Source organism: Saccostrea cucullata, unplaced genomic scaffold (genome assembly GCF_032062105.1).
Source record: "Saccostrea cucullata isolate Sc308-1 unplaced genomic scaffold, CSIRO_AGI_Scuc_v1 ctg9934, whole genome shotgun sequence".
NCBI classification, from domain to species: domain Eukaryota; kingdom Metazoa; phylum Mollusca; class Bivalvia; order Ostreida; family Ostreidae; genus Saccostrea; species Saccostrea cuccullata.
In genome coordinates this window covers 39,939-66,325 of record NW_026935854.1, presented here as the reverse complement: position 1 = coordinate 66,325, position 26,387 = coordinate 39,939, and the positions used below count along the sequence as shown (strand labels likewise).

Sequence of the window (26,387 nt, the reverse complement as noted above, 5' to 3'; positions counted from 1 at the left end):
ATCTATATGAGGTCACAAAATAAAGAGCTACATGTCTTAAATATCAGAGATTTTTTTATACCCCTCGCTTGAAAAGCGGGAGGGTATAGAGTAATCGGTACAGGTGTATGTATGTCCGTCCGTCTGTTCCGCTTTGGGGTACCCATTTCTTATCCACAACTCCTCTCATACCACTGAATGAAATTTTCCATAGCAAAACATGGACACTGTCATTATATTCATATGGGAGACCGGGGTATTTATTTAGTGAGCTCATTGCCCACAGTACCTCTAGTTCATTTTGCATATGGTTTTGGAAAACAAAATAGACTTTTAACATTTGAACGTAAATGTGTTGTTCCTTGAGTGTCGGTTGATTGATTGTATATTGTTTGACGCCGAGTCGGCAATTTTTCAGCCATGTTTCGGCGGACTATCAGTTTAAATAATCAGTTTTTTTAAAGGATTTTGGTTTCTCTGACGGCCTCCAGTGAGCTTACTCTTTTTCGAACTCCAGAGAAATGATCTTTTACATGCCAAGGGGTTGTCATCCTTGACACGGCGCACCATTTACTTGAGAGTTGAAAATACCAAAATTCCGATGAGATACTCAACATATAGCAAATAAAGCTGGAATAGAAGATGTTAAGGGGATAATTCTAAGTTCTTATAAGTGCTAAAAAGCTAGTACAAAGTGTTTGATGAAATGGACAAGAATTTCTTCAGTTATATTTGATGGTGTGCCGAGGGATGTTGAGGTAGAAGTGCAAGTTGATAATGACAAGATTCGGGAGTGATTTTAGGTGAATGGGGGCTCAAAGGCTTTGAAACACGTACGGTCAAATACGAAGGGGGAAATTCGGCAAAGTCTAAGTCGAATTTGTTGTTAACTATTTCCAGAATATAATGAATCTTTTAATATTTTTTGTTCATATTTAATGGACTTATCAATATACTATATATACTATATATATAAAAAACAAACTGTAATTTATTTTCTGCAAAACGAACCAGAATATTAAGCAGTTTCTACGAAATTCGAATGTATCAGACGTCATTTTGAATCGCCATTTTGAGCTAATTAACACATAATTCTTATTTAAACGACTAAATTTTCCGATTTAAAGTGATCAAATTAGTGTTCTGTTGGCATTTTACATAATTGTACTACGCTCAGTAAGTTATTCGCAATTCCTTTCTCCTGTGTAAACGACATTAAGAAGTAATTTAAAAATAATTTTAAAAAAAAGATAAATATCCGTCATTTTAAATTGCCATTTTGACTTTTAACTTACAGCTGCACCATCATTAAGTTGTAGAATGGTGAGATGTAGAGGAAAAAATACAAATCTGCAGTGTATGGATATTTGCAAATGTAAAATCCTGAACAAAGCGGAATATAGAACAATAGACCAAAACATCAGAGAAAATTCGAATTAATTGTAGAAAAGACTAAATTTTCTGAGTTTAACTAATAATGTTAGCATTCTATTATCATTTTTATACTTGTACAGTGGCTGGAACGTTATTGTTGACAAACCAATCGTGTAGAAACGTTCGTGTATCGTGAGTGATCGTTCGTTTAACGTGAAGATCGTTCGTGTATCAGACTCAATCGTGTGCGTTTTTAATCGTGCGAGATCGTGCGTTTAGAATCGTGTAAATTTCGTTTTGTTAGTTTTTATCGGAATGTTAATTTCTAAAATAAGCATTTTCCTTGTTTGGTTTCTTAATTTATTAATTAAAATCAAAATAAAATGAAAAAGCGCAATTTACATAATAGAATGAACAACCAAACCAATGATTGCTCGTAAACAAGCAATATAGTAAGTTGTAGAACATCAAGTTCTCGTCAAATAGCGCGATCAATTCTGTGATAAACCGTACTTAGATTTCTTACGCCTTTCTGAAAAATCTTATTTAATTATTATTTACTTCTGATTGTGGTCAACATAAATTCTGAAATCAATTCATTGAAAATAAATATTTTTTTTACAAAGAAATAAACATTTCTTAAGTGAATACGCAGGAACTACATATCCGTATACTTTACTTGACCCAAACTGGGAAAAAGGAAATTCAATTAGGACCTTTAATTTTCTTTGACAATCAACTTATTTCTGAACATTTTGTCTCCCTTTAGACATTGCTAGTACGTACACCATGTTTGTTTTATCGAATCAACTAGGAGACATAAATTCCATATGCAGGTGTTTAATTGCTCATGTAGTGAAGATGCATTGTATCTAAGAGATTAATTATGATGGTCAAGGACGTGTCCTCCAAAACTGTAAAATTCATGGTCCTTTGCTTTTGGGTTCTGTAGTTATTTGTATTTCATAGTGCGTTTGAAATGTAATATCTCCAGCTTCTTCTTAGGAACTGCTGTTCATATTTCAACTCGTCTTAGCAAATAGCTTTTATAGTTGATGCAAGTTCATGATAACTGTTCCCTCAGAGCATATAAATACCTAACCTTACCTTGCGAGCTTACTTTCTTCTTTACGTCATAAAGCAATTTAAAGCTGTTAACTCCCGAGACAATTGACTTGTCTTCTTTTTTTATTTCTACTATTAATAACACGACTTTTCCACTTAATTGCCGAAAGTTATGGCCCTTGGTCCCACCTCTGATGCTTTGGAGGTCCTTGTTTGCTGTGCTCCTATTATGTAATATTTTAATGGATTTTTTTCAGCTCTAATAATGCTTGTTATCTCCAAATATATTTCATATAAAATTGTAAATTATGTTTAAAAAAGGAATCAGCATTTAGTGATAGATAACATTTGAAAGCATTTAAGGAAGGGATACTTCGTGGCAGGTTTCGCTGTAAGATATTTTCTCTTGTTCATTTTATTTGAAAAACACTTTTTATCATTAAGTAGAATCCTTATTTTTTATGATATTAATCAATTATTCATTATTGACTTTTGATGAGGTCTACTCGAGACTATACGGGCCTGGTAAGGTATTGGTCAACCGAAGCCAAATTCAAAAGTCAATAACCATTGTATTAAATGATCAGGAATTTTACAACACTTGAGACGCTTTAGTTATTGTTTCCATCAAATATAAACACTCATAATACAATGTGTTGTTTAACAACACATAATGTTTATATTTCTACAGCTTAACAACTAGTTAAAAATGAAAAACAATATTAGAGAACAATAAATACTTTTATTGGTAAAGTAGTTTATTCTCCTCAATATTGGCCTCTGCCATGTTTACATTCACAGTTAAACAAGTTTTAGAAAAGCAATTTGATTGGTCGAAAATAATCTAGGCAAAGCAATGGTTTGTCAATTGGGAAAAACCCGAATAAACTTCCTGGTTCTTCATTTGAGGTGAACTCACTCTGTGTTCATCTCAGAAAAGAGCGTCTAGACGAATCAGAAATCACCAAAATTACTGATTGTTTCATACAATAATATAATCCCTAGGTCTCTGGCTTATATCCAAAATTGAAGAAATAATAAAGTCAAGTAAAGTTAAGATTTAAAGCCTTTCAATGATATTGTCAAACATAAACCTAAGCATCTTTTTAATATCAACTTTATAGTACTAATTGTACAATCAAAATGTGTGTGTTTTTTTTGTTTTTTTTTTTTTCATATGACCATTGAGAAGGTAAGCAAATCATGTATATTTATTTATTTTAAATTAAGAATGACGTAACTTACTATTCAGGATTTTGTTACATCGTCTAAACAAATGTATCTTCTTCCACTAAATATCTTACGAATAAGATAAGAATTTGTCAAATCTGTCAAATCTCACTTTTTTCTAAAATATTACACATGTGTATAGAGAACATTACATAATATTTACATTCCCAATGTCTTTGTCCGAGATAAAATTACCAAATGTAAATGTACTTTATTTCTCCATCAATGTATTGGCGCGGTTCCAAAAAAACCACGTGCAGGGCGGGACAAACAGCTAGACAGAAGCAGGGCTTGGAGCACGTGGATTTGAGGAATCAAAGCATGTAAATATAAGGAATAACTGTCTTATTTTTCAATTTCATGAAGATGATCAATCGATTGGCTTGCGTAATAATTTTATGAATAAACGCCTTCGGCGTTTATGCAAATTATCACGCAAGCCAATCGATTGATCACTTCATGAAATCGAAAAATAAGACAGTTATTCGTTAACTAAAAACCATATCATATGTCATATCAGCCCGAGTGGTTCCATATTAGCCCGAGGGCTGATGAGACATCTTATGGATTTCAGTATGTAGTATTCTATTTATCATACATTTAAAATACTTAATATGCGAGTTCACATATGGACATTGAAGAATGTTTCGTACTTGTCTATGACATTTTTCTTTAAAATCTAAAAGAGCTAATATTAGGTAACTGAAAAAAAAAATAAAGACCACAAATTTCATTAAAGAATTATTTTACATGAATATTAAAATAAAATCAAGTAAATTAACTTCTAAACTTTATATAAACGTTACTTCCGGTTTGATATGGATTTTTGGCCCGCCGGTCCAGTACGTGATATGGATTTTCGGACCGGTCCGTGACCCGTAACACACCGTGCAGAATCGGTGTATGAAATTCTACATTATGTTCAATCAAAATTCAAAAATATTTGAATGTTAAAACTATAAACATGCGACACAAAGCACATCAAACCTCAATATTTATTACAGCAACAACAAGTAAAAGTAACAATGGCCATTAATATAGTTGACGCTCAGAAAATGAAAATCAGAATATTGAAATTGACAAATGTTTTATAACTAACACGAGTTTTTGTCATAACGTATTACTTAATTAACGAAAATTTTATTTTCCTGTAGATCTGGGACGTTTTCCTCTCCGAGATCCAGAGTTGTATATTCCATAGCGCCGTGATCTCGTTCTTGATCTCCTTCTTTTAGACGCTAAACACAAAAACATGCTTTAATATAAAAATGTTACAATAACCGATGCAATAAATTGATGTAGTTGATTCCAGTTGTGCAATCGACTGATACAATATTTTTCCACAATACTTACGAAACAGGCTTCGTTTTACAATCACTCTTACGCTGGTTTCATCACTGTCCTCTGCCATTACTTCATATAATCCTTCATGTAAAATCATAAGCATCAGAAAAATAATAATTAGATGTGTCGACTTCATTGTCTCAGACGTTTTTACTTTTAATCACACTTGCGTTACAGTAAAATATTCCTTAACTGGCTTGGAATCCTATGTTTGGCGTAATGAGTAATTTCAAATCATTATTTTTTATAGGGGCATGCTAAAATAAACAAATTACATAACTGCAATTAGCCGAATAAGGCTCCAGGTAATAATATACCGGATTTGGTTTGCGTGCCTTACCTATTCTGCATATAAGTAAAGGTTCCTGATTTAGTCCAAAACTGGGTTTTACCTTTTTTTATTTCAAAAAGTTCATATTTTGATTACCCACTATAACAGACATTTAAGTAGAAAATTTGATTTATTTAGAGCATAATTGTCAATCTTTTTTAATTTTATTTAATCCATGTCTACTACAAGTGTTTTTTCTTCTTTTACTGTTTTTGTAATAAGCCATTATCTTGTAATTCTTTTTGTACTTGATCATTTAAGGGTTATTTTAAACAGTAATAACACTCACCTTGAGCTCACAATATATCTATCAAAGTATTGAATTGAAAAATATTTTGAAGAAAGCTGTTTGGGTCTTTGGGAAATGATTTATTAGATCTTGCTAGAAATTCTTTCAAGTTATAAATTCTTTTTATTTTAAGTTATTAAACTTGAGGTAAGGTCCTGTCGTCACTACATGGCATGACTTCCTTGACTTAATTTTTTATGTCAATGTATGCTTCCACTTTGAGTAAAACGGCATGGAAATTATGCTTATTTAAGAAATAAATTTAATTTTTGAAGATTCATGAGGTTAATGACTACGACACTTCACGCTAGCATATTTCATGAAGAGCGTTAACGTGAGTTCTTTTGGCCACAGATTAAAAAAACCATCAAATTTTGTCGAATTTTTAATAAACTTGATACCCTGTGTTACGGAGATAACAAACAATATTCAAGCTCTAATGTCCACTGAAACTATACACAATGAAGGATATGAAGATAACGAACAGTATTCAATATCAAAGTCCAATAAATAATACAAAATAGGAGCAGAGCAAACACATACATATAAAACATCAGAGGCGGGATCAGGTGTCGTGGAGGAGTGAGCATCCCTGCCAAATGGTCACATCAGCCGCGTGCTCCTTGTCATGATCGGGATATAACAGGAAAACCCGTCGTCAATTCAGTGCATAAATAATGGACTAACACTTAGTACGAAAATGTTGACTCAGTGATACATTTTATTTGCTGACGAGGTCATTGTGTCGACCATAGAACTTAAAAAATGATGACTTGAAGCGAGCTGTTGAAATTCTTGTTTCATCAACTTCTTTGTCAATAATTTACCTCGTTTTAGAGATTGTTAATACGTAGAGCATATTTTTGCATATCGAATCAACTGAGATATATAAACTCCAGAGGAAGAAGCATTGTATCGACCATAAAACGTTCAAAAAAAGACTTTGAATTATTCTTTAACCAGCTTGTTTGTCAACAACAACAGAGAAGTTGCATAAACGTAGATAATACCCTTGTGTATTGAATCAAGTGAACGATATCAACCTGTAGGCAAATTAAAGGGCATAGAGTTTTTACATCATAATTCGTAGAAATTTTAAGAAGTCAAGGTATTGGCAACATTAATTGAAATAATACGATAGAATAAAATGTTTATTGTTTATGTCTAACATTGCAGAAATCATACTATTATTTCTACCAAAGTGGCGTATAGAATAAGATTTGAAGCCCTTTAACAGTATTTAAAGACATGTGTAAATGTGTAAAAAGTTTTTGAGAGGGACGGAAAAACATTCAATCAATCAACTCGTTTTTTCTTCCTGTATTCGACTAGGGTTAAAGAAATATAAACAATAAAGAAAGATAATTAGGGGGAAAATACAGGTGTAACTTCATCGTTGATTCGTATTAAGTAAACAGTAACTGGTGTTTTTGAAAAGGAGAAAACTTTTGATTTCCTGAGAGCTAATGATATGAATTAAAGTTACTTAAGTTTCTATAAATGTAGGGTTTACAGCAGGACAAAAATAAGATCTTAAATAAGTAATCAATGCTCCTGTTTGATTGTTATATTAGCAAATTCACTTGTCGTAAGGGAAACTATTTTTCCACCTGAAACGGATTCAAATGCTTGCCGTTTGAAAAATAAAATATCTTTTCAAACAGCAACTTTTTCACGTACTGTAAAGGGGGAAAATAACTCGCGCTGTTAATATTTGCTATATTCACGGTGTTGAGGAAACTGTGAATTCAAGAAACAGTGAATAAGTATTCAACAGGTATAAATAAGGGAGGAAACTTTTAGTATATTCCAATTCCGCGAATTCAAGAAACCGCGACAGTGTCAGAGAAGAGAAAAACGTGAAAATTACAACCCGTGAAATTAATCCCCTATACAGTAATTTTATTTTACTCAATGACCAAACATGCAAATCAGAAACAAGCATTTTCTTGTCAAAAAAAATCTGCGATGTATTATAAAGTAAAAAACAAATATATTTTCCCCGGGGAGATATGATATCACTTAATGACACTGGGTCAGATAGTCGGATACTATAATCCTTATCAGATTGTACCATAGCTGAACATCTATACACCACATTTTCTTTGTTCGAAACTATGGTGTATTTTGAGCAAACCAACACTTTTCTGTGATCAATATATATCCCACTAATTTCTAACTCCGCCTTTGTGCGATCTAGTAAAGTTAACATTTTTAAAATGAATATTCATCGTTTATTGTATTTATTGTATTTATCGAATACAACTCAAAACAAAATTACAAAAATAAACACACGCACCATTGCACAAACATCTGTTCTCTCAAAATAAAATATCTTTAATGAGATACCAATTCACATAAAACAAGTACAAATGTTATCTCTCTCTTTCTCGCTCTCTGAAATTAACCGGCTTTTTTGAAGTAGTTATTTAAAAAGAACACATACAATATAGAGAGTTTTTCTCTCAAAGTAGCAAAAAATGTCTGATACCCGGACTGACCATTCGAGCACGTGTCTCTTTGTGAGATACCAGTATATCTTGTTTGGTCAAGCGTTTGGTCAAGCGTGCATAAAAGTATAATACCCTAGATTTACTCATATAGCATTTCTTTTATAAAAAAATCAATGGCTATAATCTTTTATTACTTTTATTTTTTTTATTTAAATACAGTGCAGCTGCAGTGTATTTATTGACAACACATTATAAGGATATAATTTTAATCACATTAATATTTTGACACTGTTTATCTTAACTATACATTTCTCAGTCGATGTTTTGCACGCTTGATTAAGCGAATAACTCTAGATCTAATTTTAGAATTCACGTATACAGGTTATAGCTATGGTACAAGTGAGTTACCTTATGTTTTTCTATGGGTTCGCTATAGATACCCGATGACATTTTGAAACACCCACTCGGGGCGTTGCCCCTCGTGACTGTTTCAAAATGTCATCGGGTATCTATAGCAAACCAATAGAAAAACATACGGTAACTATTACATATAGGGCTCGAATATGAACTTCGGAATCCCCCTTAACATTATGAACAGGACAAATCATCATTGTGATCTTGTTTTTTTAATGACACCCATTTCAACAAGTATCATCAATTATATGATCATTGATCCTCGCTGCTAAAAAGTTTACAGATAAAATTAACATTTTTTTCAAATCTGTAATTCCTTGTTTAACAATAGATTTTATATCTTCGAACGTTTATACGATCAAATCTAATGTAAGAGAAATTTCAGATATCTTGTGATTTCTCAGACCTACTACAGCTTAGATGCTTGTCAGGAAATATTTTTTGTAAGATTTTATATTGTCCCAATACTGGGATTCTACGATTCTTCAATTAAAAACAGTGTATGCTTTTGTCATATTATTTTCATTTAACAACATTTTCATACTCAAATATGGAAGAAACATCTTACCAATAAATTAAATGGTTAAAACATATAAAAAATAGATATTTCATTCTAAAAATCAAAACCATTTTATTTGTTAAAATAATAACATGTGACACATGCAGCACTTTTTTGAACAGTTCAACACTAACAATGAATTGACAAGGCCATTTATTTAGATAACTCTCAAAACAAGAAAATCTGAATAATGAAATTAAGTAAATGTATGCAATTTACACGTCACATTTCATAGCAAAGATCGAATTACGTTATTGAGAATAATTGGCAGATTATTAATTTGCGTGATATACATTTTCCTATTAACCAGGATGATTTCTTCTCTTGCAATCTACTGATATTATATTATCTCACAATACTTACAAATCGGACTTCGTTTTATAATCACTCCTAGGCTTTTTCCGTCACTGACCTCTGCCATTAGTTCATATAATCCTACATGTAAAATCATAAGCTGCACAAAAATAATAATTAGGCTTGTCGACGTCATTCTTCTAACACTTTTTACTTTTAATCACACTTTCGTAACAGTAAAAATCCTTTGCTGCGTTGCAATATGATGTTTGGCAATATATGAATATTTAAACAGTTTACTCCTTATAAGAGCATGCTTCAAAAAACAAATAATATAAATGTAATTAGCCGAAAAGGGCCACAGGAAATAACATACCGGATTAGGTTAGCATGCCTTTCCTACTCTATATATAATTATCGGTTGTTGATTTATTTTAACTTTTTTATCTTTTTTTTAAATTTGTATCTTTTTTAATTTCGAAAATGCTCATGAGAAATGTAAAAAAAAAAAAGTCAGATTATTGACATCAACATGCAATTTAGTACAGAATTCGACTATTTAGAGCATAATTGTCAACATATTTCGTACACGTTGATTTTTTTTCGTAATGTCACTATTATGGTGTTCCTTAGAACTTAATCATTTGAGGATATCTTTTTACAGTGGATATAATCTTCAATGCATTGAAGCTACAATATATACTTTAGTATGATATGGAAATATTTTATGGGGCACGCAACTTGGGTCTTTAAAAAGCAATCAGCAGAAAAAATCTCGAGACATTAGAAAGCCGGATATGGTTGGCATGTATTAATCACACTGCATGAAAGTACAGGCAGTTGATTTTTAAAACCGGAGGTTTTTTTTTTACTTTTTGTTGTTCCGGTTTGAAAGAACGGTGCAGCTAAGATTATCATTTTAAAAGAGATAATTTGTTTTCATAAATGACAGATACATGTTTTACTTTACCATTTTCAAACAAGAACTTCTATTTAGTTAAAAAATAACCCAGTTAAAATTTGCAACTTCAGAAGTTCTAAATAATCAAATTTCTTTTATCAATTTTTTTTTTGGTCAAAAGTACTAATGTTGCATGTGAAGATCAGAATAAAAAGGAAAAAAACATTCAAAGTTGCATACGATCTGTTTCTACACAGATAACTTCAATATTATACAAACATTGTGTTAACATGTTTATTGAATCAAAATACGGAGATAATGATCAGTAATCAAGCTTTAAAGTACATAAAACAAAACAGAATAGAAAAAAAACACGGACCTCCAAAGCATCAGAGGTGGGATCAAGTGCCATGGAGTAGTGAGCATGCTTTGCCAACCTGTCATACCCGCCGTGTGCTCCTTGTTATCATGGGGAAAATACGGAAAAATCCGTCGCCAATTTAGTCTGTAAAGATTCTGAAAGGAAAAAGAAACACAGGGTAGCATGATATTCTAAATATTTTCGACCACATGATCGAAAATTACGAAAATTTTTCAGGTGAGAATGTTAGTTTCAATGCATCAAAATCAGTGTTCAGAATTACTCAACCGAAAAAAGTATGGTGTCATATAGGGAAAACGCTAAAAAGCCAAAAACACGTGCAGATTGATACTGACAAGTTTGTCAACAAATTTTGTTGTGCCATTTGATGTACTTGAGGTATACACTTTGGTTTTCAATATTTACAGACGATATGCATTTCTTGCAATGTTTTTACAGTCTACGGAAGTTCTATGGGGTCTGGTTTTTGAAATGCTTAAGTAAGGAAAAAGGCAACAAGGGGTTACTGAGCAATTTCTTATAAATTTATACCATGGAACGTGTTACCCGTTGTCAAAGAGGGTCTTGAATGGTGACCAACCGTAACAAGGACGTTGACGCGAAATAGGGTCAAGTTGGGATCGGGATATTTATCCTGTCATCTGTTAAATCGCCACCTTATTAACACAAAAATGATTGAATACAGTAGACAATCATAATCATTGCATTCATTCAAAAACTGAGATAAACCGATAGCGCAATTTGGGTTTTTGATCCGATCAGCTTTAAGTTTAATTCCTCTCACTGGCGCATACGTGCGTCGTTTTACTAATTTTTCGGCGTGGTTACCATGCCCAGTATAGACAGGGTTTGAAAGATAAACACTCTGGTGAATTCCATCAAAGGAGAATCAAGGCTGTGACAGATGCCCGGGTGAGACATTGAAGATATACACATTTACATCAATTTACACATTTTGGGGGTATCGTCCTTTAAGATTCAATAACTCATGAATTATAAGTCAAAACCAGATGGGATTTGGGTTACGCTTTCTTTAAAGATGATTTAAAATGTTAGATAGGAATACTGGTGAAAAAAAGAAGAAATATAAGTCACCTCAAAATTTTACCCCGCGTTTCTGTTTTTCGTTCAGTATACATGTAATGCACTAACAATAAGTATGAAAAACGTAAGTCAGCATTTGTAAAATTTCCTAAACGAGTGAAATAACGAAAATATCTGTCGTAAATTCAGTGTGTAAATAATGAACTAACAAAAAGTATGAAAAGCGCCAGTCAGAATTTTACTCAATGATAAATTAAATTGCATTTGCTAATTGTATTTGCTGACAATGTCACTGTAACGACCATAGAACCTAAAGAAATGATGACTTTAAACGATAATGCTGATATTCTTGTTTCGTCAGCTTGATTTTCAATAATTTACCTCCTTTTAGAAGTTTTGAATACGTAGAACATGCTTTTGAGTATCGACTCAACGGAGGGATATAAACTCCGTATGCAGATGATGAAGACATAGTGCTGCAAAAGTAAAGGATGTTGACATTTAAAAAGAGAAAACGTCATTATCATAGAGCTTGGTTGTTAGAATACCCTTAATGTCTATTTCAAGTAAAATTTCCAGAAATGAAACAGATGTCTCCGACTCCGTGGTTTCTTTTATGTCAAGCTCACCGGGGCATATCTAAATGTCGAGTTGATAGTCACAGCAAGTGTTTTCTTCTTTTCACGTATAAGATTTTGGACAAACTCTGTTTCATATGAATGCAAAAATAGGTCTGCTTATAACAGGGTGCAATTGGCACCGTTGGGAATTCCAATAGACTGTTGGAATTTTAAGGTGTGGTCTCCAAAGACGACATACATATATTGTCAATCAGAAACTCAAGCATCTTTTTGATGTCAACTTCAGAATATTTGTGTGTGCAATCGCAATGCTCTTTATCAAAATAATTTTGCAAATGACCAATGAAAAGGTAAGTTTACGAGTTCCATTTGTATTGGAAAACAGCTGTCATAGATATCAAAAGGCTCGAATTTTAGGTTATTGTGGGGAATAGTTGTGTATAAAATTGAAAACTCGTAAATTTTTAAGCTGTTGATTTTGGTAAAATCTTAGGATATAAAGTTTTCAAAAAATTTGAATAACAAACAAGTTAAAATCGAGGTGACGAGCAAGGTCAAAATGATTGCACCGTGAGATGCACAGTTACACCAAATTTCCTTTGAGACTATGAATACTTACTGTAAAACGAGAAAATCTGGCGCATACGTATTTTAGTGCAAACGCCATTTGAAATACATTGACGCAAATAAATTTTAGCGCTTGCAGTTGTAATTAAAATGTATAAATGTGATATTATTTTTTTAATCCACGCTATTATTTGACATTTTCGTTGATCAAGCAGGGAAACACAATAGCATCCCCGTATACAAGTAAATAATCGTCAACTTAACCATAATGTTGCAATCACATAGACGTGACACAAAGTTAAATTTTATTTAATTTTTTTTCAAATGAAAGAAATGGAGTATTTACGCATTTTAGTCATATTAAAACAATGCATGCATCGAAGAAAAGCTATTTGGATAAACGGTAATCATAATCAGACATTGTCTGCAAGCTCAATCGCTATGCTTGATTGCAGTGTTTACCTCGAGGCGATAGATGACTGACACGATGAGAAGTCAACTTTGAAGTATCGGGTAACAACTAACAATAGTTTAATCTGTTAACTGAATAGATTATGATTTGACAGAATTTTTCGATTGATCTTACCATGTGCAGTACTAGTGTGTTTATAAAATTCAATGACCCTTCGACATTACATAATTGCGCGTTCCGGTTTACATCTACTTATGTGAAAGCTTTGAACATACACAAAAAAATAATATTTAGAATTCCGTTAGCGCACAATAAATTTTCCAAAGGCGCTAAAATTAGTAGTGCGCCAAATATTCTCGTTTTACAGTATCTAAATAGTACTTCTAGAACAAACTTTATAATGAGCGACATGCCTTAGACCAAATGGTAATAAGAATGTAGGCCATTGATCATTAGCAATGCCCGAGGAGGTTAATTTTACAAAGAGAAACTAAAACTCAATGTACCATACCGCTGTGATAAATTATTGACGTATAAGTATAAAATTACACAGAACAGAATATTATTAAATTTTTAATAATATGATTATCTACGTTAGTGTTGTGACCTCAGAAAGAAATTTTAAACCATTTTACATATAACTGTATTTCCGAAATGAAATCTTCACATGACCCTGAAATATATGTAATGAATCGAATGTTTTCTGCTTGTGAAGAAAATCAAGGATTATCTTGACTATTTTTACATGTATATTTATTTCTTAAAGTAAAAGAGAAGGAAAATCACAATATCAGCTTTTTCAGCCTTGACGGCTTACAAATATTTGCTTGATGAGAAAATAAAAACGAATGATGCTCTTCTTCTATAATTATGCTTATACATCATTTATATTTTAGATTCAAAATGGATCTCATCAAAAGTGCCCAAGATGTCATCCGGTGTGATCTTTGTGAGGACGCTATACTTCAAATCATTAATGTACTGTGATATCTGCCAGGTCAAGTTGTGCATTTCTTGTAGTCAAGTAGTTTTGTCGAAAACACAAAATTGTCCCATTCCAGGAGAAAAAATCAACCTTGATTTATCCTAAGTGTACTACACATCAAACAAAAAGTTGTGAATTTTATTCTAAAGAATGTGATATTTCTGTATGTTCTTTGTGTTAAATAATTTCTGATTTACACAAGGGATATACCCTTTCAACTCTTTTAGATGTCTCTAATGCAAAGAGAGATGTGATAGTCAAAGATATTGACGAAATCGAAAACATAATTTCGCCAACATATGAAGAAGAAGCAAATGACAAAACTGTCTCAGAGTAATCAATACTATTGTCGATAAAATGAAAGTAGAAATCGAAGAAGAAATGATAAAACATGAACATTTTGAACGAACATTTGGTGGAAATCAGACAAATACAACTCCGGACTGAGGAAACATCGCTAAAATTGACTCTTATTGAAGAATCAAACGAAACGGTATGTCCTTGACCATGGAATACAGTTCTAAAAATACTAATTCAGCAAATTTCCTCCAGAAGTGCAAGTATCGCTTCCAACAACCCTAATGTAGATTTTCCGTAACTTCCATGGAATTCCAAAGCATATTCCACGGAATTCCATGGAATTTTTGTTCCGCAGAATTCTTAGGAATTCTCCGGAGTATTGGGACGGAACTTTTTTTGGAATGATTTGGAATTCTGAATCTAGCCTGGAAAAGAGAGGAACAATGCCAGAATGGAAATTTGCGGAGGAAATCCGTGGAATTCCAGGATATTTGTAAATCTAAGCAATTCCATGGAAATCCATGGAATTCCAGGATTCCAAATTCCAAATACATGTACAATGAAAACTGAAATAATTAGTGCCAAATAATTACAAAAAAACTTGAAAACATCACAATTTTTCACAGATCAAATCTATATTTTCAAAATAAAAAAATCATTGCTTCTTTTACAATGTTTTTTGAGTCAAATATTGCATATGCTCTCAGATGTACAATTTAAGCACACTTTTATAAAGTATTCTCACGGAAAGTATTTTACATCAAAGGTTATTTACAGAGAAAGATATAATTACTGGAGAATCAGTCACCTTGGTTAAATTAATGATAATCATGTTATGATATACATGTATTTAGTAAACTCCAGTCTGCATTTTCTAAAATAAGAAGTTAGTTTTATTAAATGACATTGGCCATGGAATTGGAATGGTCATTGAAACCTCAACAGTATATACATTTATAATGAACTGCCAGTGGCTTATCATGCTTATGTACTGGTACAAAGTTAATGACTAGAGTGACAAACACATGTATTAAATGCAAAAAATATGTACTACACAACTATATTGATACAATGATCCCATAAAATCAACAGATGCTATTTCCCCCCAACGTACGTGTCAAAAATCCAAATTAATGAAGATCCAAAACTTCTGACGTATTTGCTAGAGAATCACTTCCTCACTGATATCCCATGAGATTAGTAAATGGTTATGTTAGAGGGTTGACAGTTAATTGGTGTCACGAACGGATTCACTTTCAGTACGAAGGCTCAGAAAGTTAGATGTTGATCATTCCAAAAGACACTTCAAACTTTCGATCCTTACACGATTTCTGAAAGAAAAAGATGACCATTAAGATGCATCATTATTGATATCCATATAAATATATGACAAATAATAAACTAAAGCTATACAAAACAATTGGTTTTTTTGACCTGGCAAATCAGTTTACTATAGAATATGAATTAATTAATCTTGCAATTTTTGTTCAAATTAGGATTAATTCTGATAAATGTATAAATGTGAAAAGTTTATAGATGACAGACAACATCAAGCACTGATCAAAAAACTCACTTAGGCCTTAAAATGGTTCAGGTAAGCTAAAACAAAAAGGTTTGAGCTCAAGCTCAATGCCTGACTAACACTGAAAAAGATAATTTCAATTCATGTGATTTTATTGATTCAGAAAATAATTCAGAAATCTTACCTTTTGTTTTTTCGTTTTTTTTTCATACACCTCTTGTCCTTGTGAGCATCCGGATTCCTGTAAAATGCATGTATACTTCATAGTAGATGATTGCTATTTGATCTAAAATAATTATGCATGTCTGTGCAGTTTTCATGTTTAGATTACCTGTCAGAATGCATTGTTATAAATTATTTGAATAAGGAATTTAAGCATGTTAAGAATATAAACCTTTAAATTTTGTTTACTTGGCAAAGTTGCAATAATTTTTTTTAATATTATGCTAATAGACATGGATTAATAAAATCAAAGTTAGTTTACTTGGTTTGAGTGATAATTTGAGCTAGTTCTCACCATATTCACAAGCCTAGTGACTGACTGGCTAAGCATCTACATCCACCAAGTTATCAAACGCCAGCGCTGAGGGGATCATCTCAGGCACAATGCAGCAACAGCTATAAAATAATTAAAATAAGATCATGAACATGCATTAAAATATTTATAATTAATTACATTGTACATCATACTCTGTAAATGTTATCTTGTCTTGAACAAGGGAACGTATAGGTAAAATTCTTTACATCAGTTCGATCACAAACGAGGAAATTCGAGTTAAAATCTATGATCTTAATGAGATGTTTAGAGTTGTTAAATAATTATTACAAAATTGAAATAGTGCACTAACGATTTCACCGTCAGGCAGTTTATGTGTGGTGCCCAGACTAATGAACAGTAGCAGTGAAGCGTTCTTCATTCAAGGACACATAAAAATACTGTACAATATTATACCTACAGGGTCTTAAAATGTCTTCTTCTTCTTCCATCCACTGCTAATCATGATTCCCCTGTTCTAGACACTCTCTTTCCAACTTCCCTTCCGTGCAACATCAACATGGCATTCGATATTTTTGAATTTCGGCGTGTTGTTTAAATTAATTGTTCATCGAGCCCGACTTCGATCCCGATGTTATTGTACTATTAGTCGACAGTCAAAAAAATTCTAAGTAATTTTCCACAGTATTCCAGCGCAGAAAATGACTACGTTTCTCATTTTATCATTTTTTCCAAAGAATTCCACTACTTTCCAAACCAAAAAATATCTAAGTCCAATTTTTTTTTCAAATTCCAAAATATTCCAAAAACTTCCAGACACTCTTTTCGAGTTTGGTATAGAAATGATTGGAATTCCATGGAATTCCAAAACTTTTCCAAACCCTTTGGAAAATCTACATTAGGGATTCACACCAACGATGATAGATGAAGATCACTTCAATTTTTTGGATTGTTGACACCCTTATACATTACAACAGAAGAAAATGGTTACAAACTGAAGAATTCAAAATCAGAGACTCTCACAAAAGAGTTGCTAAAGAAACCAGAGATCGTCACTACTATAAATACTGGATACAAAACCTCCTAAGTGTTACCTGTTTCGGTGATGAAGAAATCTGGACAAGGGCAAGTAAGGACATTGATATGAAATGCTTTAATAATCATGGCTTACTCTTGAAGAAAATCAAGACCAAATCAGGGGGACAGCCGAATGATATTGCATTGACTGATGATGACGATCTCGTGTACTCTGGTGGAAAGAATGGGACTGTGAATCAAGTCAGGAATGGGAAAATAGAAGAGATGATCAGACTACAAGACTGGACACCTTCAAATATCTGTTTCACCACCTCTGGTGATCTCCTGATTACCATGTTCCGTGATGATCGAACACAATCCAAAGTTGTCCGTTACTCAGGTTCCAAAGAAAAACAATCAATCCAGTTTGGTGATGAGGGTAGACCCCTGTATTCAGAAAAAAACAGAATCAAGTACATCACTGAGAACAGAAACCTGGATATCTGTGTGGCTGACAGTAAAGGTCATGCTGTAGTTGTAGTAAATCAAGCCGGAAAACTTCGATTTAGATACACTGGACATCATCTTACTACTCCATACAAACCTTTTGAACCTCTTGGGATAGCAACAGACAATCAGGATCAAATCCTGATAGCAGACTTCCTTAATAACTGTATTCATATCATAGACCAGGACAGACAATTCCTGCATTCTATAGATAACTGTAACTTCAAGGGTCCACATGGTATACACGTGGGTAAAAGAGATAACCTGCTGGTGGCAGAATTTTATAGTGGTGCTGTTAATAAAATCAAATATATGAAGTGAAAAAATAAAACACCATCCTTAAAATTTTAATATGCTATTTAATATCATGTAAAGCAAAGTATAATAATAAATCTTTCAAAATGTTCTAATTACTTTATTTACAGGAAGGCAATGTTTTTTAATTAAAACAAATAATTTCTTTATTTTTATAATTACGCTAGAGATTAAAACAGATTAAGACTGTAATAAGTATTACATGGTATAAAAAGTAATTGAAACCTGCAGTAAGACAATTCATTTCATGTACATGTCGTACATGCAAACGATTTACAAATGAGCTGGAGTTTGATTAAAAGAAACGGATTGATCATTGTCATCAGCTCATAAATTTTACGTTTTTAAATTCAACAAAATGATCTATACTGTTATATGTACCGTAGTACAATGCGCATTTTTCATTTTTATATGTTTGAGCATGGGTTCATTAAATTCATAATGTTAATATGTTTTCTCGAGTTTTATTGAACAGTGAAATCATTAGAATGTCAGCGGTGTAAAATACGATCCAATATCTGAGAACATACAGTAAAACTTTAATGATGGTTACATTTTAATACTGATAAATAGGTGTATATTTAAGGTATTGTATCACGTTTAACTAACCACAAGTTAATGAAACCCCCTGAAGCAATATTTTCCAATCAATCAAGAATAATTTACCCAACTAAATATTTGACTCTATTTTCCACTCCATCCAGCATATAGAGTACAAAGCTTTGATTACAGTTGACCTGAATTAAAAAAAAATAGAGAACATTATTCTGACCGGGTTTTGCTTTTTTACTCTGTATTTATGAATGTGTCACTACAGAACAGTGTATTAACATTTGTTATGTACGAGAACTTTTATAAGTTGCAAAGATAAATCATTGGAGAGTTTTTTATCCAATTTTTTTTTAAATTGTTATCAATGTTTGACATTGATTAAATACATATGAATCCATTTTTCAAACTTCATCACTCTCACACAAAACAAATTGTGATGTGAAACGTGAAACAGTACTTCATAATCATATTGTTGTAGGCTTGTCTTCAGTATTATTCATTATACCCCGACAGAGCGAAACTTAATCCCCTCAATTTTTTATAAAAAAGTATCAAAAATGCATCAATTCTTTCTAACTTTTTGTACAGAGTACCCCTTTTCCGGATTTCAGTTTTTACAGGCATTTGAAAATCTTTAATGTTAAATATATATGCTGATTTTAGTGCTGTTTAACACGTCATGAGACTATTTTTTATGGAAGACACTTTTAACACGTAACGATGTTCTCCTCAAACACATGATTATAAGTTGCTTCAAATACTGTACAAACGTTTCTTTCGTTTGCATGTACATAAAACATTGTGAAGATATTTAGGAATGAATAGTAATTGTTTACCTTCTATTGCTTTCTAATACTACTCACATGTACATCAATTGATTAAAAAAAATCCATTCCTTTCATAAATATAAAACAATGAAAGAAGGATATGGAGATAACGAACAGTATTCAATATAAAAGTCCATAAAACAATACAAAACAAGAGCAGAGCAAACACGGACCTGCGATACATCAGAGGTGATCAGGTGCCATGGAGGAGTGAGCATCCCCTGCTGACCGGTCACACCCGCCGTGTGTTACTTGTCATGATTAGGAAATAACGGAAAAATCCGTCGTCAATTCAGTGTATAAATAATGGGCTAACAATTGGTATGAAAAACGTACGTCAGCATTTGGCTCAATGATAAAATGTATTTGCCGACAAGGTCATTGTATCGACTATAGAACTTACGAAATGATGACTTCAAACGAGACTGCTGAGATTCTTGTTTCATCAACTTGCTTGTCTTTAATTTACCTCATTTTAGAAATTGTTCATACGTAGAGCAAGCTTTTGCGTATCGAATCAACTGAGATATATACACTCCGTATGCAGGTGATGAAGGTATATTGCTGCATATGTAAGGGAATTTGACGATAAAAAGTTAAAGTCATCACGTTTATCATATAGATTGGTTGTCAGATTATACCATTAACGTCTTTTTCAAGTAAAATATCCAAGTATGAAACTGATGTGTCAGACTCGGTGGTATCTTTTATCTCAAGCTCACTAGGATATATCGTATCGACGTACGAATGGAAATTACCATTGTTAATCTACATTACGTCGTCGATATATCTAAATGTCGAGTTGAAGGCCACAGCAAGTGTTTTCTTCTTTTCACGCACGAGCGCTCGCTCCGTGATCGGGAGGTCGTGAGTTCGTATCTCGGCCGCGACTGACCTAGTCGTTAAAAAGGGTAGCAGCTGTTCCTTCGCCATGCGCTCGGCACTTTGAAGTGAAAGTTGCGGGTCCTTCGGATGAGACCTTAAAAACCGAGGCCCCGTGTCAGCGGCAGGCGTTGGCACGATAAAGATCCCTCACTGCTCAATCGCCCTGAGTGCCGAGTAAAGGTCAAAATTTGAAGCCCTTCACCGGCATACGGTGACGTCTCCATATGAGTGAAAAAATCTCGATAGGGACGTTAAACAATATACAATCAATCAATCAATCTTTTCACGCACAAATTCTGCTTCATATGAATATAGAAATAGGTCCGCTAATAACGGAGCGCAATGGGTACCGTTGGGAATTCCAATAGATTGTTGGAATACCTGGTCTTCAAAATCTACATAGATATTGTAAATCAGAAACGCAAGCACCTCTTTGATGTCAACTTCATAGTACTTGTGTGTGCAATCAGAAAGTGTTTTAACGAAATAATTTTGCAATTGACCAATGACCAGGTAAGTAAATTTACGAGTTCCATTTTTATTGAAAAAGCAGCTGTCAATGATATCAAATAGCACGGACTTTGATGTATCGTGGGGAATGGTTGTATATAAAGTTGAAAAGTCGTGAGTTTTTAAACTGTTGATTTAGGTAAAATCTTGTGATTTCAAATTGTCCAAAAGTTCTTTTGAAATTTTAGTATCCACATCTGTTTCTCACCACTTCTTGAACATATTGTTGAACAGTACTCCTGAAGTTTTTCCTTCACTACTGTTAATATCTTAGTGAGAAGTAACGAAAGAGGCTTGGTTGAACATTTACTGGAACCCGCAATGTATCTTTGTTTGTAAGGACTTTTATGAAGTTTCTGAATCCAATATATATAGGGTAGTTCAAATTCATTTTGGCTCCGTGGAATATTAAAAATATTTAAAACAGACATTTGATTTGAAGAATTTCTTCCTTAGAAAGGAAAGTATGAGTATAAGTAGGACTACCACTTGTAGAATTAAATCCAAGTTCTTCTAAAATACAATTTATATAATGCGCCTTACAAACGAAGACAATGTTGTTACTTGCTTTGTCGGCAAGGACCAGTACGTACTGATCATGTAATCTAGCTAATCCTTTTTCTGGATAATTGCACACAAAAGGATAGATGGTTTTCTCACTGCCCCTCAATCTTTTAATGCGCGACTTTAACATGGATCTAATACATTTAATTCTGACAAGGTGTCAACGTCTTCTTTTTCATATCTGGCCCATCGTCTTGCGTAATTTTCAACAGAATCCATAATATTTATGAAATTCCGACGCCAGTTGAAGGATCGGGGTTCCCTATATTTAGGACCTTTTAAAATAAGTGATCTAAGGTCCTCATTATTAACTATATTTACGTCACCTATAATAACGTGTCCAGCAGGACTATAGTTATAGGGCGAAGAAGAACATGAACACGATGGAGGAATATGTTTCAGATACTCGTTACCCTCGTTATGTAAAGATTTTTTTTTTTTGAAAATGATTTTTAATTGACGATAAATAATTACTTTATTTAAAACAATTAAAAATTAGCGTGTATTCTCGTTTCGGCTAAAACTTCCTCCCATATATATGCGATAAGAAGTTTTCTGATTTATGACAATGGTCGATACCAAAGAGTTTGCTTTCATAAATAAACAAAATGATTTCATCACTTTTAGCATAAGAGACGTCACAGGTAAAAATAAGGTTTGTTAATTAACTACTTTCCAAAGCATAGGAATTGTGAGCCTTTCAACAGGGTTTTTCCAAATTAATTTACAAATAGTGAAAAGACATCCATTTAAAAAGAAAGTGGAGTGACAGTTTACGCATGAACTCTACGCTACCTGCAAGGAATTGTAATGATTTAAATTTAAAATTCTCAACATAAGTCATTGTTTAATCCTCATCATTTTTAGATAGATATAACATACATGCTACACGAAAGCCATATGCGTTACAACACTCACCTGCGCTTTATTACTTAATTACTTAAATAAATTGATGATTAGACATTCGAGAGAAAATTTCGAAATGTTTACATAAAAGTTTGCAAAGGCGAGCAATAAAATGTGGATTTATTTCAATGTCCGAATTTAGAAATGTGATACTATTCATAGGCGTCGAAAACGGAAACATTTTTGCAGCAATAGACTTTATATAGGCATTTAGAAATTTTGATTTACTTTTTTGTTGCTTTAGCCCCCCCCCCACTTTCGATTAGCGCCCCCCTCCCACTTTCAATTTGCTACCGACGCCCATGCTATGAATAAAAAAGTAAATATACATTTGTGATATCCTTTTTACAAATTGAATCCAGAGGATGAAAAGCATTTTCTTGTACAAAAAACTATGATATTCTCTACAATTATAAGTAAATCATTTAAATTTTTGTTAATTTAATTTACAGAAATATTCATGATTAATCACTTTGCTGAGAGTGAAACACAATTTGCCGTTTTGACAGAATTTTTGTTTCAGTTTGTAACCTTACAATACAATTGTGCTTTAAATTCATAAAGTGCAATATTTCTATCCAAAAAGTGCTGACTGACGGTTTTCATACGAATTTTTAGTCCATTATTCATTTGTTATGTTTTCTTCCGAACATGACAAGAATCGAGTGGTGGGTTTAACCGCCATTAACCAGTCAGCATGGAATGCACACTACTCCATGGTATCTGATCCAACCTTTTGTATTTTAGAGGGCCTTGTTTGCTCTACTCGTGATTTATATTGTTTGAGGTGACATTTGAACTTGAGTACTCTGCGTTATTTTCATATATTTCATGGCCTCTTACACATAATTAATGTTTGTTATCTTTATATTTGATTTCAATTAACATTACTTACAGACTGAAAAAAATGATTGTTTTAACTAAAAAGCTAGATATATCATTTATAGAATATTTATATATTATATATTCATGTCAGTCTGTATTTTTGTCCCCCGCTTGAAAAGTGGGTGATATTCATTTGCGTCTCTCCGTCCGTCCGTCTTTCTTTCTGTCTGTAACGCTTTCGTTTCCACACGATATCTCGAGAACCCTTTGAGCTTCCGCAATGAAACTTTACATAGCAACTCCCTATGGACTAAAGAAGAACCCTATTGATTTTGAGGTCAACAGTTCAAGGTCATAAATTCTCAAATTCTGTCTGTTATAACACTTTTGTTTCCGCGCAATATCTCGAGAAAATTTTGAGCTTTTGCAATGAAATTTTACATAACAACTCCCTGTGGCCTAAGGAAGGCCCCTATTGATTTTGAGGTCAAAAGGTCAAAGTTCAAGGTCGTTAATTTATACATTCTGTCTGTGTGTAACACTATCCTTTCCGGGCAATTTTTCAGGAAGATTTTGAGCTTTTGCAATGTAATTTTATACCAAAAATCCCAAGACCTCTTTCACCACTCTCAAAGTGTCCCGCCTCGTTTGTTTTATTAGTATTTATTGTATTACATATCGCTATTTTTAACACAGGGTCCTGAGGAGCTATTTCGTATAAAACAGGTTCTCGGCGGACTTTATATTCTTATTACATCTATAGGAGCTGTTTAATAAAGGTTAAATCAGACACCATGCATATTATTTTCACATTTTTAAAGCGGTTCCGTGGTGTAGTGGTATGTCTCTCGCTTCAAATGTAAGAAGACCCGGGTTAGAATCCCGGGCAATCCATTTTTCTTTTTTTCCCGAAATACTTTCTTTTACTAAATGATAGTATCCAGCATGTGAAATGAAAAATTTATGAGGTCTGGTTGTACAAACTCATAAAATCATCATTACAGAGTGATAAATATTCAATATAAAAAGAATCTTCTATACACATAAAAAAGAATAAGCAATCAAATCTTTATATCCATATTGGCAGATTTTATTTGCTTCAGTATACAATACATGTATACATTTAATAATTCTACAAATTCAATCACGGGGATCAGACCCCCCCCCCCCCCCCGAACTGCGCATGGTTACTTTTTCCCTAAGCGGGGGACACAAATTGTCTGAATTAGCTTGTTATGTATTCATTTGTGAATATTTATGAGTGAAATAAAATTAAGTTACCAGCATATAAAAAAAAACATTATAAATATTAAATCGTTCTTTGATTTCAAATTACTATTACAATTAAGACTATTCACTCCTATTTCAATGAGTGAATACGCAGGAACTACATATCCGTATACTTTACTTGACCCAAACTGGGAAAACGGAAATACAATTAAGAATGTTTATTTTCTTTGACCATCAACTTATTTCTCAACATTTTGTCTCCTTTTAGACATTGCTCGTACGTACACCATGTTTGTTTTATCGAATCAACTAGGAGACATAAATTCCATGTACAGGTGATTTATTGCTCATTTAGTGAAGATGGACTGTATCTAAGAGATTAACCATGATGGTCAAGGGTGTCTCTTCCAAAACTGTAGAATTCATGGTCCTTTGCTTTGCATTCTATAGTTATTTGTAATTCATAGTGCGTTTGAAATGTAATATTTCCAGCTTATTCTTTGGAACTGCTGTTCATACTATAGTAGTACTTTTTTCCCTGTAGTATTAATTTACGCTATGTAAGCGGTAACAAATTTTGTACAATCGAACTTATTGCAAATATAATGTATATAAAGGGAGTCTTAAAATCTTTTACCAGTGGATTGAAAAGAATTAGAGATTCCGCGGAATTATGACCCCGTGGGAAAAAAGTACGTCTACAGTATTTCAATCCATCTTAGCAATTAGCATTTATAGTTGAAGGGATACGAAGTTTCATTTTTCATGATCCCTGTCCCCTAAGAGTATATAAATACCTAACCTTACGTTGAACGCTTACTTTCTTCACTTGCATCATAGAGCGATTTATTACTGCTGTTAAAATCCCGAGACAATTGACTTGTCTTCTTTTTTCATTTCTACTATTAATATCACGACTTTTCCGCTTAATTTGCCGAAAGATATATGTGCACTTGGTCCCATCTCTGATGTTTTGGAGGTCTTTTGAATGGACTATGATTATAATGTTTGTTATCTTCACATATTTCATATAAAATTGTAAATTATGCTTTTACAAAAGGAATCAGCTGTTAATGATAGATTACATCTGAAAGCATTTAAGGAAGGGATTCTTCTTGACAGATCTGCTGTAAGATGTTTTCTCTTTTAAGAATTTCATTTAAAAAAACACTTATTTTATCAAAAAATAGAATGCTTATTTTTTATGATATTATGCATCATTGACTTTTAATTTGGTCTACAACCAATCAGAAATCACCAAAATTACTAATTATTTAATTAAAAATAATCCCTTGATCTCTGGCTTATACCCAAAATTAAAGAAATATTGAATAATATATCTATAATAATAATTTATTTATAGTATAAATAAGATTTAAAACCTTTCAATTATATTGTCAAAAATAAACTCAAGCATCTTTTTATTATCAACTTTAAAGTACTAGTGTGTACAACCAAAGTGTTTTTGCAAATGACCAATGAGAAGGTGAACAAATGGCGTATTCTTTTTTTATTTGAAAAGCAGCTGTCAATGACAATGTCATAAATTTAAAGACTGTTGATTTTGATTTGATTTTGTGATTGCATGAAGAAGGATGTGGAGATAACCAACAGTATTCAATCTCAACGTCCATTAAACAATATACAAAATAAGAGCAGAAAAAACACGGACCTCCGAAACATCAGAGGTGGTATCAGGTGCCATGGAGGAGTGAGCATCCCCTGCC

The 26,387-nt window shown here is 32.7% G+C and overlaps 1 protein-coding gene and 1 long non-coding RNA gene across 2 annotated transcripts; one reads left to right on the top strand and one right to left on the bottom strand.

Annotated features, from left to right (window-relative positions):
* Nucleotides 1-16,212: 16,212 nt before the first annotated feature.
* LOC134243966 (uncharacterized) lies at nt 16,213-17,198 on the bottom strand. The gene is made up of 3 exons (XR_009987149.1): nt 16,983-17,198; nt 16,544-16,644; nt 16,213-16,267 (listed from the first exon to the last, which is right to left on the bottom strand). It is a non-coding gene; the product is annotated as an uncharacterized LOC134243966 (long non-coding RNA).
* Nucleotides 17,199-17,816: 618 nt separating this feature from the next.
* Nucleotides 17,817-18,410, top strand: LOC134243965 (tripartite motif-containing protein 2-like). Its single transcript, XM_062726212.1, has one exon. The coding sequence runs from the start codon at nt 17,825-17,827 to the stop codon at nt 18,365-18,367; it is 543 nt and encodes a 180-aa protein (XP_062582196.1). The 5' UTR covers nt 17,817-17,824; the 3' UTR covers nt 18,368-18,410.
* The last annotated feature ends 7,977 nt before the right edge of the window (nt 18,411-26,387 follow it).

Coding starts and splice junctions, on each gene's coding strand:
- LOC134243965 (XM_062726212.1), top strand. CDS start 17,825: ATGATCAGACTACAAGACTGGACACCTTCAAATATCTGTTTCACCACC.